Here is a 12,967-nt window from a genome sequence, read left to right as displayed (position 1 = left end):
ATATGAATAACATATGAATATACAGTATATAATGTTATAAATTAAATATACTTTAGCATTTAAGAATATAATATGTTATAATTTAATATACTACAGTATTACAGAGTGTAATTTATTTGTATTTATTAGGATATTTTGTTTAATATTTTATTCAAATATATTTTGTTATTTATATAATATTATTTTATATTTTATAATAAAATATAAAAGTGTCAATTTTATATTTTATTTAAGGTTTTAGATTATTTATGTTTAATTAATTATGGATATTTTTAATATATTTTTCTAATATATGAATTCCAATGTCTGAATTTTCCCAAAATGTCGCATTTATGATTACATTTTTATGAGAAAATGTGTAAATGTTTAAAGTTGACACACACACACACACACACACACACACACACACACACACACACACACACACACACTGATATAACATCCTTACGGGGCAGCTCCAGTTTGACACACGTGTTTTGGTCCCTCCCGACGGGACACTTGTAAACGTCTCCGGTCCGTTTGGCTGGCTGACCCGACAGCGGAGATCCAATCAGAACCCTGCAAAAATAAAGAAAGCGTCCTGATTGGTCGGTTTGAATCCCTGCCAACAACCACAGTTTAACAACTGCCATAACATTTCAAGCGTTGTTGCAGAAATTACACTTTGACTTTCCTTAATTATCCTTTAATGGCTGAATTAAACCCAGACAGACGGCTCCTATTGGCTGTCAGAGTTATGATGACTGGCTCTTGAATCTGTGGCTGTCATATATTACATTATCGCTATGAAACGGCTCAATAAAATACCGCTAATCATCACTTTATGACTTACTAATGCATGATGTATTGCAGATGTGTGCAGACTGGTTCAGTGTTCCTGCTCTGTGCTCAACACGCATGTAGAGTTGCATGTGTTTCATGACATGGAATCTGAAGAGAGCCGTCATGTAAACACTCGGGCTTATTAACATTCCTGAGCTGTAATGAGCCTTGGACATCCAAAGTGGACCAACAACTCTGTGTCTGTGAGAAACACACACATGTACTGACGTTCTTATGATGGATGAGCCTCAGACGCTTATTCTTTAAATCATCTGAGAGTTTTGTTCAAATAATCGACTGCAGACTGATGGGACGAACAGCTCAGCAGTCGAGAGCGTGTCTTCTTTCAGTTACCACCATCTCTCTGAGACATGTCCCTTAAATTCGTGCTGTTATTGCCACTGCTTTCTTCCTGTTACTGAATGTTTGTATGTTATCCTCTCTGTCAGTGTGTAGCATCTCTACTTTAAAGAGTCCTCTCCTGCTGATGTTCAGGTGTATATCAGTATGTAGTGTCTCTACTTTAAAGAGTCCTCTCCTGCTGATGTTCAGGTGTATATCAGTATGTAGAGTCTCTACTTTAAAGAGTCCTCTCCTGCTGATGTTCAGGTGTATATCAGTATGTAGAGTCTCTACTTTAAAGAGTCCTCTCCTGCTGATGTTCAGGTGTATATCAGTATGTAGTGTCTCTACTTTAAAGAGTCCTCTCCTGCTGATGTTCAGGTGTATATCAGTATGTAGTGTCTCTACTTTAAAGAGTCCTCTCCTGCTGATGTTCAGGTGTATATCAGTATGTAGTGTCTCTACTTTAAAGAGTCCTCTCCTGCTGATGTTCAGGTGTATATCAGTATGTAGAGTCTCTACTTTAAAGAGTCCTCTCCTGCTGATGTTCAGGTATATATCAGTATGTAGTGTCTCTACTTTAAAGAGTCCTCTCCTGCTGATGTTCAGGTGTATATCAGAATGTAGTGTCTCTACTTTAAAGAGTCCTCTCCTGCTGATGTTCAGGTGTATATCAGTATGTAGTGTCTCTACTTTAAAGAGTCCTCTCCTGCTGATGTTCAGGTGTATATCAGTATGTAGTGTCTCTACTTTAAAGAGTCCTCTCCTGCTGATGTTCAGGTGTATATCAGAATGTAGTGTCTCTACTTTAAAGAGTCCTCTCCTGCTGATGTTCAGGTGTATATCAGTATGTAGTGTCTCTACTTTAAAGAGTCCTCTCCTGCTGATGTTCAGGTGTATATCAGTATGTAGCGTCTCTACTTTAAAGAGTCCTCTCCTGCTGATGTTCAGGTGTATATCAGTATGTAGAGTCTCTACTTTAAAGAGTCCTCTCCTGCTGATGTTCAGGTGTATATCAGTATGTAGTGTCTCTACTTTAAAGAGTCCTCTCCTGCTGATGTTCAGGTGTATATCAGTATGTAGTGTCTCTACTTTAAAGAGTCCTCTCCTGCTGATGTTCAGGTGTATATCAGTATGTAGTGTCTCTACTTTAAAGAGTCCTCTCCTGCTGATGTTCAGGTGTATATCAGTATGTAGTGTCTCTACTTTAAAGAGTCCTCTCCTGCTGATGTTCAGGTGTATATCAGTATGTAGTGTCTCTACTTTAAAGAGTCCTCTCCTGCTGATGTTCAGGTGTATATCAGTATGTAGAGTCTCTACTTTAAAGAGTCCTCTCCTGCTGATGTTCAGGTGTATATGTAGAGTCTCTACTTTAACGGTCAGAAAGTGAAAGTAGTTTCTTATCACGCCTCTTTCTTCTAACCCCCTTGGATTGTTGGTTTGATCGCTCTCTCTTTAAACGAACAATAATTAGTTTGTTTGATGAAAGACATTTCTGTCTGAGTCGACGTCATCATGGCATTCCTCTGATATCTGTGCCAGGAGTCTTGTGATAGTACAAGAAAACAGAGTTGGGAGTTCTCTCTGTGAAGCACAATTTTCCTCTGAAGTTGAAGAACTAAAGTGTGTGTGTGTGTGTGTGTGTGTGTGTGTGTGTGTGTGTGTGTGTGTGTGTGTGTGTGTGTGTGTGTGTGTGTGTGTGTGTGTGTGTGTGTGTGTGTGTGTGTGACATCTGTGAGTAATCACCACCTCCCAGTTATGGTACCGTCTGTCTCCTGGATGTAACAGAGGGATTTACTGAGGCTACATTTCATCTCTAATTTTATTACCCCCCCCCCGGAGATCCTCCATCATTCTGTTCTTCCTCTTTATTCTCTTGGGTTTTCCTGCTCTTAGTGAATGTGTAAAGCATTATAACACACAATATAAGGAAAATGAAATGTATATTTTACAGAATTATTTATTTCATATTATTTTATTGTCTTGTTCAATGATTTCCTAACTGTTTGGTTTTTGCACATTTACCTCTCTATTTATCTACTTAATTTAACTCATTCATATGTTTGTATTTATTAAACACAGAGATGAATAAATAAAATATTTTAAAAGGAAATAAATAAATAAATAAATAGATGAATGTTAAAAATAATAAAACATATATAAATAAATTGAATATATATTTATATATAAATAAGGAAAGAAAGAAATGAAAGCAAACAGAATCAACTTAATAACCTGCACTTTTATCTGCAAACAAATTGAGTTTTCTTTCTAGATTTATTTGTTTATTTAATTTAGTTTTTGAGTCATTTTTATTTGCCGTTATGGCAGCTTTAGTCCTCCATACCTCCTCAGATCTCTGGCTGCTTTTGTGCGTATCGCTCCTCAGGTCCAGCTCCTTTAATCACGCTCTCATCATTTGGACTTACAGACTTAACAGAGCTAATGTGTTTGGGGGAACAGCTGCCCGGATTAACGCTGAGTGAATTACTGTAACAGAACTCAGATGATAACATCAGGTATGATGTGGGAAAACACGCCAACATGTTTGAGGAATGAACCCTGGAGTAACTGGAGGAGGGATGACGCCAATAACCGCACTGTAATAGATTTTAACGAGGGTTTCTAAACGGTCTCCCACACACTTTACGCACGGTGCTGCGGAGGCTGGGTCTCAGTGTTTACGGCTCGGTGTGCCGAGACTCTGTGGGCAGTTTAACAGCAGCCGTAAAGAGAAGGAGCCTCATTACTGCAGCAGCTGGGGGACCTACTCTTTCACAGGTTGATGAAGGGCCCTGTTAATGGAGTGGTTTGGAATTGAACTGAGCGTGGTTTCATAACCTCTGAAACAAGAGCTGATCAAGAGTTATAAAGACCACTAGAACAGGAATACTAGTTTTAGGTAATATGATACAGCATAGGGGTGTGAGGAGGCTGTGGCTCAGTGGGATAGTGCGGTGATATTCAGATCAGGGGAGCACTGGTTCAATCCCCACCGCAGCCAGCATTTGATTTGATTTTCGATTCCTTTTCCAGCATCTTCTCTGGTCAGTTCATGGGGCTGCCAGTTTCAGGATCTACTTTAGTGTCATAAGACTATATGAGCTGGATATAATCAAAGCAGAGTGCAGTGGGTACAGTGGGTTTAAGATTTTCATACTGGGAAATGTTCAAATCATGATGGTTAACACATAAAGAAAAACACTCTTTTGAGCTTCATCTGCAAACTTCAGTTCCAATTAAACCATCAAAGAACAAGATCCCTCAGAGTCTGTCTCCATCGCACGGTTTGTTTTTACTGATACAGCTTTACTTTTGTTGCATGCATGTTGAAGTGTGTATAGAAACTGGGGGATGGGAATACACTTTGTGACCCCAAACATCTGAAGTCTCATATCGAAGCTTGGACATCACCTAACAGCCACCATATTGGTGCAGCCTCTTGTTGTTCTGAGTTTGCATCTTTTATTGAAGTCGCTTTTTAGGATTGAGCTCATTTCATCCGGAGAAGTTGGAAGCAATGAGAATTAAAACACTAAAACATAAGAGATGATAACTGAGGGATCCCCATCCCGGCCACATGTCTGTGAGTTGAGCAGGAAACGATGTGGTGCTGAGAGATGATGGCGCTCACCATTTCCCCTCGCTGTTCTCAAACTGCTGCACGGTGTACCCGAACATGTCCTCCAGCGGGCCGTCGAAGGACAGAGCGTTCTTCTGGTCCACGTTGAAGGAGAGGACGCCGGACAGCAGCGCTGCAGAGAGGAGGAGAAGCCAGGGGTGAGACACAATGCAAGAGACAATAAGACAATAGGTTCTAGAGAGAGAGTTCAGATTGAAATATCTCAGGGATTCATAAATAGGACTGGACAATGCAGGGAGAGTAAAACCATTATTTTATATTAGAGTTTGGACATTTTATTCAGTTTTCTAAGGTTTAAAGATACCAGTTTAATAAATCATGGCATCAGGAGCAAATAATACAAAGTGAATAAATACAGAACAACTGTTATCATATTTATAGTTATAATTTATGTTTCTTTTAAGCTATTTATTTTCAACATTTACCCACAAATACATTATGGAGAATATTTATTACAAGAATAAATCATTAAATATTTTATTAAATCCAAATATCAATCCTAAAATATCTGCTAAATCTCAATTTAGGTTCAAATAAATATTGTGATATCTAATTGGTTCCCATATCGCCCAGCTTTACTCAAAATAAACCAACCCTGAAATAAGAGACTTCTGTTTTAGTTTTTCAATATTTGGTTAAGTCTGGCATGGACAAACATTATCAACAAATATTTATAAAAATATCAGGATGCAACGCAGTGACTAAAAATAAACAAACCTAGTTACGCAAACTTAATAAATAACACATATCTTGGTAATAGAGCCAAAAATATTGACATAAATCTAATGAAAAATAGACAGATTGTACACTGATATGAAGGCTGAACTCTGTGGACCATATCACACACACACACACACACACACACACACACACACACACACACACACACACACACACACACACACACACACACACACACACACACACACACACACACACACACACACACACACGTCACTTTGGAGGCCACTGGAGGAATTTCAGCCGTCAGTGTGAAGCGTATGCCCTGACCTCCGGGACAATGGGCTTCCTGTCTCCAAGCGTCCGTGAGTCTCTGAGCTGAGTTTATTTCTCAGAGTCTCGATATAAACCCGGGCGAGTCTCATTGTGAACGCGCCACAACGACACCCTTTATGCCCGCTGTGTGAGGGAATTCCTGCAGTGTAATTTATTCGACTTGTGAGGGAGTGCAGAGGAGTAACTCTGAAACACAGAACACACACATACAAAGTGTTTGAGGAGGAGGATCTGGAGCTAATGGGTCTGACCCCGGAGGAGAATAAAAAGACCAAACTGGACCCTGGGTTGTTTTGGAAAAGTTTCTTAGGCATGCAAAGGGTGCAGACAGAGGATGCTGCTCAGACAGTGCATGACTTTAGTTCAGTCTGAAATATCCAGACCACTTTTGGATGGATTGCTATGAAATTTGGTGGAACCATTCACGTTCCCCAGAGGATAGACCCTACCAACTTTGGTGATCCTCTGAAGTTGCCTTTAGCACCACAGCAAGGTTGATATTTCACATTTTGAGTGAAATATCTAAAGACCTTTAGGACTTCAGGCCATTTACTGTGTCTAATGCATTGGTTTATGGCCATGCATTCTTACCCCTCCCTCAGACCACCGCTTTGATCAAATAAAGCTTTGATAAAAACCTGCCGAGCAACTCACATAGAAACCTATTTTTCCTGGGTGTCCCGGGGAAGATAGGTAACTTCTCAAGATATAAACGAGTGTAAACAGACCCAGAAATAACATCCCCTGTACTTGGATGAGTGTGCTTCTATAGACCATGACTTCAGAAGGCTTTACTGCATGGATAGCAGGGTCTGTCAGCAGCCCCTCCCCCTGGACTTATAAAAACCCTCTGCTGCCAGTCATCATGCAGTCATATTCAGACCATCATCCCGTAGAGTTCAGACCAGATTAAGCTCTTTACTCCCCCCGACAGACAGGGAAACAGAGAGAGACAGAGCTGCAGAGTCATACTCAGGAATCCCAGCCAAGAAATATTATCCCCCCGTTCCTCCCTCGCTCATTTCTGCACTTCCTCTGCTCCCCATCTCTCAGAGAAGCTCCATTTCCTGTTCCTATTAACCTGATTATAGACATCCCTGCAAAGCCACAGGTGCACGCACACACACACACACACACACACACACACACACACACACACACACACACACACACACACACACACACACACACACACACACACACACACACACACACACACACACACACACAGAGTTAATTAAGTGATTTAAGATGGCTTCAGGCCAGCCGGGCCTTTAGCGTTCATCACTGCAGAGCTCAAGTACAGTTCAGAGTCACGCTGAGCTGGGCGGTGAATCACAGGACGTCTTCTGTCTGCGTCTCCTGGGTTTACCGTCTGATCCTTAAATCACTTTAATAAGACCACTTTTTAAGATGGGCTTTTACGTGAAGGACTGGGACTTTACAAATGTACTCAAACTACTAATTACCTGCAAACAAAAAGTAATCAGTCTTAATCTTAGTAGCACAATATGAATTTAACCTGATTACTTTTTATTATTACTATAATTATTTTATTAATAATTATAATTATTATTATTTATAGAAATCATTTTTATTTGTATTATTTTATAGACATTATTGTTTTTGGGTGAGGAATGGTAACCCTTTTCAGAATGTATCCATAAATAATATTAATATATAAGATTAATATTATTTATTAATATTATTTATTAATATTAATAAATAATATTAATAAATAATATTAATAAATAATATTAATATTATTCTTATATATTAATAAATAATATTAATATATAATATTAATATTATTTATTAATATTAATAAATAATATTAATATATAAGAATAATATTATTTATTAATATTATTTATTAATATTATTGATGCATAAAGTTTTTTATGATTTTTATTTATTCATGTTTTGACATTAAAGTAACAACAATTGTGAGAAAAATGTAATTAAATACAGGTTAAAAATAAATAAAAACTCTCCAGGAACTCCTCAAAGTTATCAGTTACAGGAATTCAATGATATTTCTTTGTCTGAATGAAACCAGTCTTACTTTGCTGTATTTGTGGTCTCCCTGCTCTGCCTGAATCAAAACCAGTGACCAGTTTTTGTGAACATGTGCCCAGTAAACCGATAAGTGTCTCCTCTCTCTGTGGATGGAAGTCCTCTCATGAGCCTCTCAAGGATCTGTCTATAAATCTGTCCATCACGGTGGGGGGGGGGGGGGGGGGTGTCTAGATGTGTAAGCGGCTCGGCATTTCATGGTAAGGTCCAGAACTTTTGTATCTAGAATTTCTGGAGAGTCATTTGATTGATTGGCGTGAATCTTCTCACACACATTCCTGCAGAACGACGCCTTCAGACTCAGGTTCAACTTTCAGTGAAGCTTCTCCACAACTATTGGATGGATTTGCATGACATTTATTTCATGCCTTCATCGTACACTCAACATCATGAGTTCACGACGCAAATTATAAACTAAAGTAAGGCTAAAAGTAACGTACTAAAGAGTCGTTTGGGGTCTAAAATGTGAGGAAATTGTCAGAATGTCAGAAATTATGTATTTAAACTCTAACTTCCAGTCAAACAAACCAGAGATATTCACTTTGATATAAAACTGGAATTTCTGGCATTTTTGCTTGAAAGAAATCCAATAATTGGGGATTTCTTTTCCGGAAATCTTCTAATCGGTTAGTTGGATAGTTGATGCAGCCCTCGATTGAAAGATGTAAAGGCTTTAATATCATGTGCACAACAGCTGCACCCTAGTTGGCAATGAAAATCTAAAGTCCCACACTCCTTAAACATACGATATAGATGCTAACATGTCACAGAAGAGGCACAAAATGCAATATCAACCTGAGAAAGAGCAGAAAATGTCCTCTTTACGATGCAACACATCCAAATGTTAGTTAAGCACTGTGTTCATGCACCACGTACTTCCTCCCAGAGCTTTAAACTCTTGTTTTTGATCGAAAAAAGACGAGCAGGAGATACAAAACAGTCCATGTATGTCATCGCTTATCATGGGGAAACATCTAAATTGTCTCACAGCCGACAAATAAACAAGCAGTCTGTTTGTGGTCAGCTCCCTGTGCTCCTGATTGATCCTGGCAGTCAGTCGGCCACACTAACCCACAATTAAACCCTGCTACAGTACTTCAAACCAGAACAACGTGTGAACAGAGTCTAACCGAGCGATGGCGCGGCACAGATCAGCACCTGTTGGCCTGCAACGCATCAAAACACCTATAAAACAGAGCCCAGTCAGCACCTGTGGCTTCAAAGCTGCAGTAAAAACACGCCTCGCCTGCACCTGCTCATCCGTCACATGCCCTCTATCATCCAACGCTCGTTAAGAGACTCAATCAGCTGTTGTTCCCAAACGAACGAGCACGCTGGAATTAAAGCGAGTAAACAAACTCTGCATGATGTTCAGGTTCAGAGAGGAGCAAAGAGAGGAGAGCTGTGAGTGTGACCCAGCTCTTCCTGCACCATGTGCTGCCGCTTAACGACCGGCATGTCTGCAGGCACGTTATGAAACTCAAATATTTCCAGATTTCTCTCCTTTGTTCTTTCATCTTTACACATTTTTCTGCTTAACTGCCCTTCTTTCTTCCCCTCTACCCTTGTCTCACCGTCTATTCTTCAGCCGTGTTCTTCTCCTTTAGTGCTCCAACACTGTCCACACTTCTGACTTTGGTAGCTTCGCTCATTTGACCCTCTTTAATATTCTCATCAGACCTTCTGCAGCCACTTAATTACCAGCCAATCTGCAGGATGTTGACGGACGAAGGGCACAATTACAGGCGTGTTTGCAATGATTTCTAGATTGCATTTCATCAGCTGTCTTCAGATGCACAGAGGAACACGAGAGGCCTAATCCTGCTCAGTGTAATGGGACACTTCCGCTGCCATGCATGGGAATTGAGTAGTTTTCTAGTCAGTTTTGGATCTCCAGAGTCAGTAAGATGAGTCTGTTATGAAACTAAAGTATTTCCAGATATACAAACGTTTGTCTTTACCAGCTCTAAGCACCTTTGATTTAATGCTCCATTACTGGGGGAGAAGAAGAGGTTTTTAGATGTGTAAGCGGCTTGGCATTTCATCGGTAGGTCCAGACCTTTTTGATCCAGAATTTCTGGACATTTATTGGATTGATTGGCGGGAAATCTTCTCACACACATTCCTGCAGAACGAAGCCTCCAGATTTTCAGGTTCGACTTTTAGTGAAGCTTCTCCACAACTTTTGGATGGATTTGCATAGAATTTAGTTTCATCTTACAGTCAACGCAAATTACAGACTAAAATAAGGCTGAGAATCAATTACTAAATAGTCGTTTGGAGTCTGAAATGTTAAAACTTCATCAAAGTTAAGTAGGTGATGTATTTAAACTCTTCGTTTCAGTCACAAAAACAAACGTATTCACTGTAACATGAGATAAAACTGAGAAAGGTAGGACATCGACTTAATTATGACTTTTTTTACTTTTATTTGATCAGTTTTTCTCAATTTCTGACTTTCTTTTTTAGCTCTGCTGACTTTAATTAGATTTTCTCCCTGCTGATCATTCCTCGGCCAAAGCTCAGTATACGTGGGAGTGAGGTGGCCACGGGAGGTCAGGAATGAAGGCGTGATTCTGTCTACATACGCACAGGGGAACAGAAGAGGCCAAATGTCTAAAAGTCAGAGGGAGACACAGAAAGGAAACGCTGCAGCATGATGGAGAAAAGTCTATAATCAGTATGCATGTAGGACAAAAGGACAACATCAACATGCTGGTCCCACTTCACATACAGCACCATCTTGCACACATTTCAGATGAATTTGAGCTGCATGTCGAAAGTGTGGCACATCTGCAGACAGTTGCCCCTGATGTCTTGCAGATGTAGTCATTTATACATCATCTTAAAATACTGGATCAAGCACCTTTGCACAAGCCTATCGTTGGAAGAGCAACATCCTTCTGTTGTGAAAAGCCTACAAAGCTATACTTAAATACGGTACTGTCACTGTTCACTTCACTTTCAATATGAAGTTTGACTTGCAGAAAGGGAAGCTTCAGTGCATCCTGGGGGACAGCAGCATGCTCAAAATGTCACGGCAGTCTATCCGACAGTTTCATAGAAATCCTCTCCTTCACACAACTCAATCAGCTTCCTCTCCTCCACCCGTACAATAAGTCTCCTCCCTGAAGAGCTCCACATTTCCTCCATTCATCTTTGTCTCCACGTGCATCCTTTCCTTCACTGAGCGAACACAGTGTCAGATTCCCGGCCAGATGTATCCTCTGGAGCGCCGTGCAGAAAACATGCAGCACATGACATCATCCCTCCAGGCGCTTGTCAAAGCTTTCATCCCCCACCCCCCCCCCCCCACCCACACATTCAGTGGGTATTCTGCTGCAGAGGCGGCTGACACTGTCGTCCCCGCTGCAGACATGTCTGTTAAATGTGCTGATCAGGACCGTTTTAACATGAAGGCAGCAGCTGTAACACATCAAACACCTCTGGAGGAACTAAAAATACACCTCGAGGGGTCAAAGCACGACCTTCCTGCAGAATCAATAATCAAGCTACGCCTCGGATACTCCGACGGTGAGCCGGTGGGTAAACTCCGGACTCCTACAACTCCTAAAACATCAGCGAGCGTTTATTTTGCAAAGTCAGGGAAGACAAATAGGAACTTTTAGGAAAACAAATGGGAAGACGATGAACAAGGGCAAAGGCCGTGCAGTTTGTCCTCACAATTTCCTGAATATACGCAGCAATTTCAACATTATAATAACTGCTTCTTACTTTAAATGACATGCACTGCAGCTGTTATACTCTAATTATAGTTTTACAAAGTGCCAGGCGGTGTTTTCTTAATAATTAAGTGATACTAAGGCTTGGAGCCAGACTCCCACTTAGCAGACAGCTTCACATTGATCTGCACCATCCACAGTGCATAAAGCTCACTGTCTGCTGTTTACCTGGATCGATGCATTTAAATGATAGGAAAAACCAGTGAATATATAAACTTTGTGGTGGTTTTGTTTTATGCATCAGGGCTAGGAAAAAGATCTTGCTTTTGAAGGAATAGTGCAACACTTTTCTGAGTTCAAAGTCTTTCAAATGTTAAAAATGCTCAATTATTGTGATTTAAAACAAATAAAATAAAGATAAAATAGATATTTGAGAGGCTGGAAACCACATCAACTACTGTAAACTTACTTGCAGCTTTTATCTTTAAGAAAAAGAAGAAATAGCTTTATTCCCCCTGAAGTCAGATGAGATGAGACGATTCTTGATTAGCCTAGCTTAGCATAAAGAGTGGAAGCGGATGCAAACTGTTAGCCTGACTTGTTCACACCCATCTTTCTCCAGAAAAATGCAAAAATGTGTGTTTACTGTGGATCATGGTGTCAAATATAAGTAATATAATTGATAGTAGGGGATGTTTTGTAAATATATCACTTGCTGAAGAGCGTTTAAGAGGGAAAAACATACAATTATAAGCTTCGAATCGCGACACAGTGTTATTAAAAGCTGGGGTATCCGCAGCTCTGGAGAAACCAGTCAGAGTGAGCGCGATTTCTCCCTTCAGGCGGATAAATATAGAAGCAAAAGGTACATTTATAAATCACACAAGATGTACATAACAAACACCAAAAGCCAGTGCTGGTTTTTCTTGGTGAGTTTCTTTTACATAGAGGCAAAACTCTCCGGTTTACTGGGAGTTTGAGCTCCAAGAAGAGATGTGAAAACAGATACAAGACATGTCCATTTTAGGGTGGAACTGGGTTTCTGAGCACACACACACACACACACACACACACACACACACACACACACACACTCCCCTCCATGTTTTGCTTCTGCAAGGCTACTCGAGAACAGTGAAGGAACACATCGTGCAGGAGGACTCTCAGAGGCAAAAATGTAAATCTAATAACCTCTAAAACTTCGGTTCCTTCCTGAACAATTAATGCCAAAGCCAATCACAGTTTGTGGAAGAAGGAGTGACGTCATCCAGCTCTCTTTCCATGCAGATATTACGGAAGAGAGATGCAGCCTTTAAAGCTGTTCCAGCATCAGGATGTGTTCAGGGTTTCACAAGCTTGCATATATAGATTCTAAAGCATCCTG

At 40.1% G+C, this 12,967-nt stretch overlaps 1 protein-coding gene across 1 annotated transcript in view; it reads right to left on the bottom strand.

The window, feature by feature from the left end:
- Positions 1-12,967, bottom strand: part of itga1 (integrin, alpha 1) — a 48,876-nt gene that overhangs the window by 23,687 nt on the left and 12,222 nt on the right. Inside the window, exons 2-3 of the mRNA XM_063889940.1 lie at positions 4,799-4,919; positions 449-558 (exon numbers count right to left, since the gene is read on the bottom strand). Coding sequence (XP_063746010.1) covers positions 449-558; positions 4,799-4,919 — 231 coding nt within the window. The remainder of the gene's footprint in view (positions 1-448; positions 559-4,798; positions 4,920-12,967) is intronic.

This window comes from Eleginops maclovinus, chromosome 8, assembly GCF_036324505.1.
Source record: "Eleginops maclovinus isolate JMC-PN-2008 ecotype Puerto Natales chromosome 8, JC_Emac_rtc_rv5, whole genome shotgun sequence".
Classification (NCBI taxonomy): Eukaryota; Metazoa; Chordata; class Actinopteri; order Perciformes; family Eleginopidae; genus Eleginops; species Eleginops maclovinus.
The sequence above is the reverse complement of the archived record's forward strand: the minus strand, read 5'-3'. Positions and strand labels throughout refer to the sequence as shown.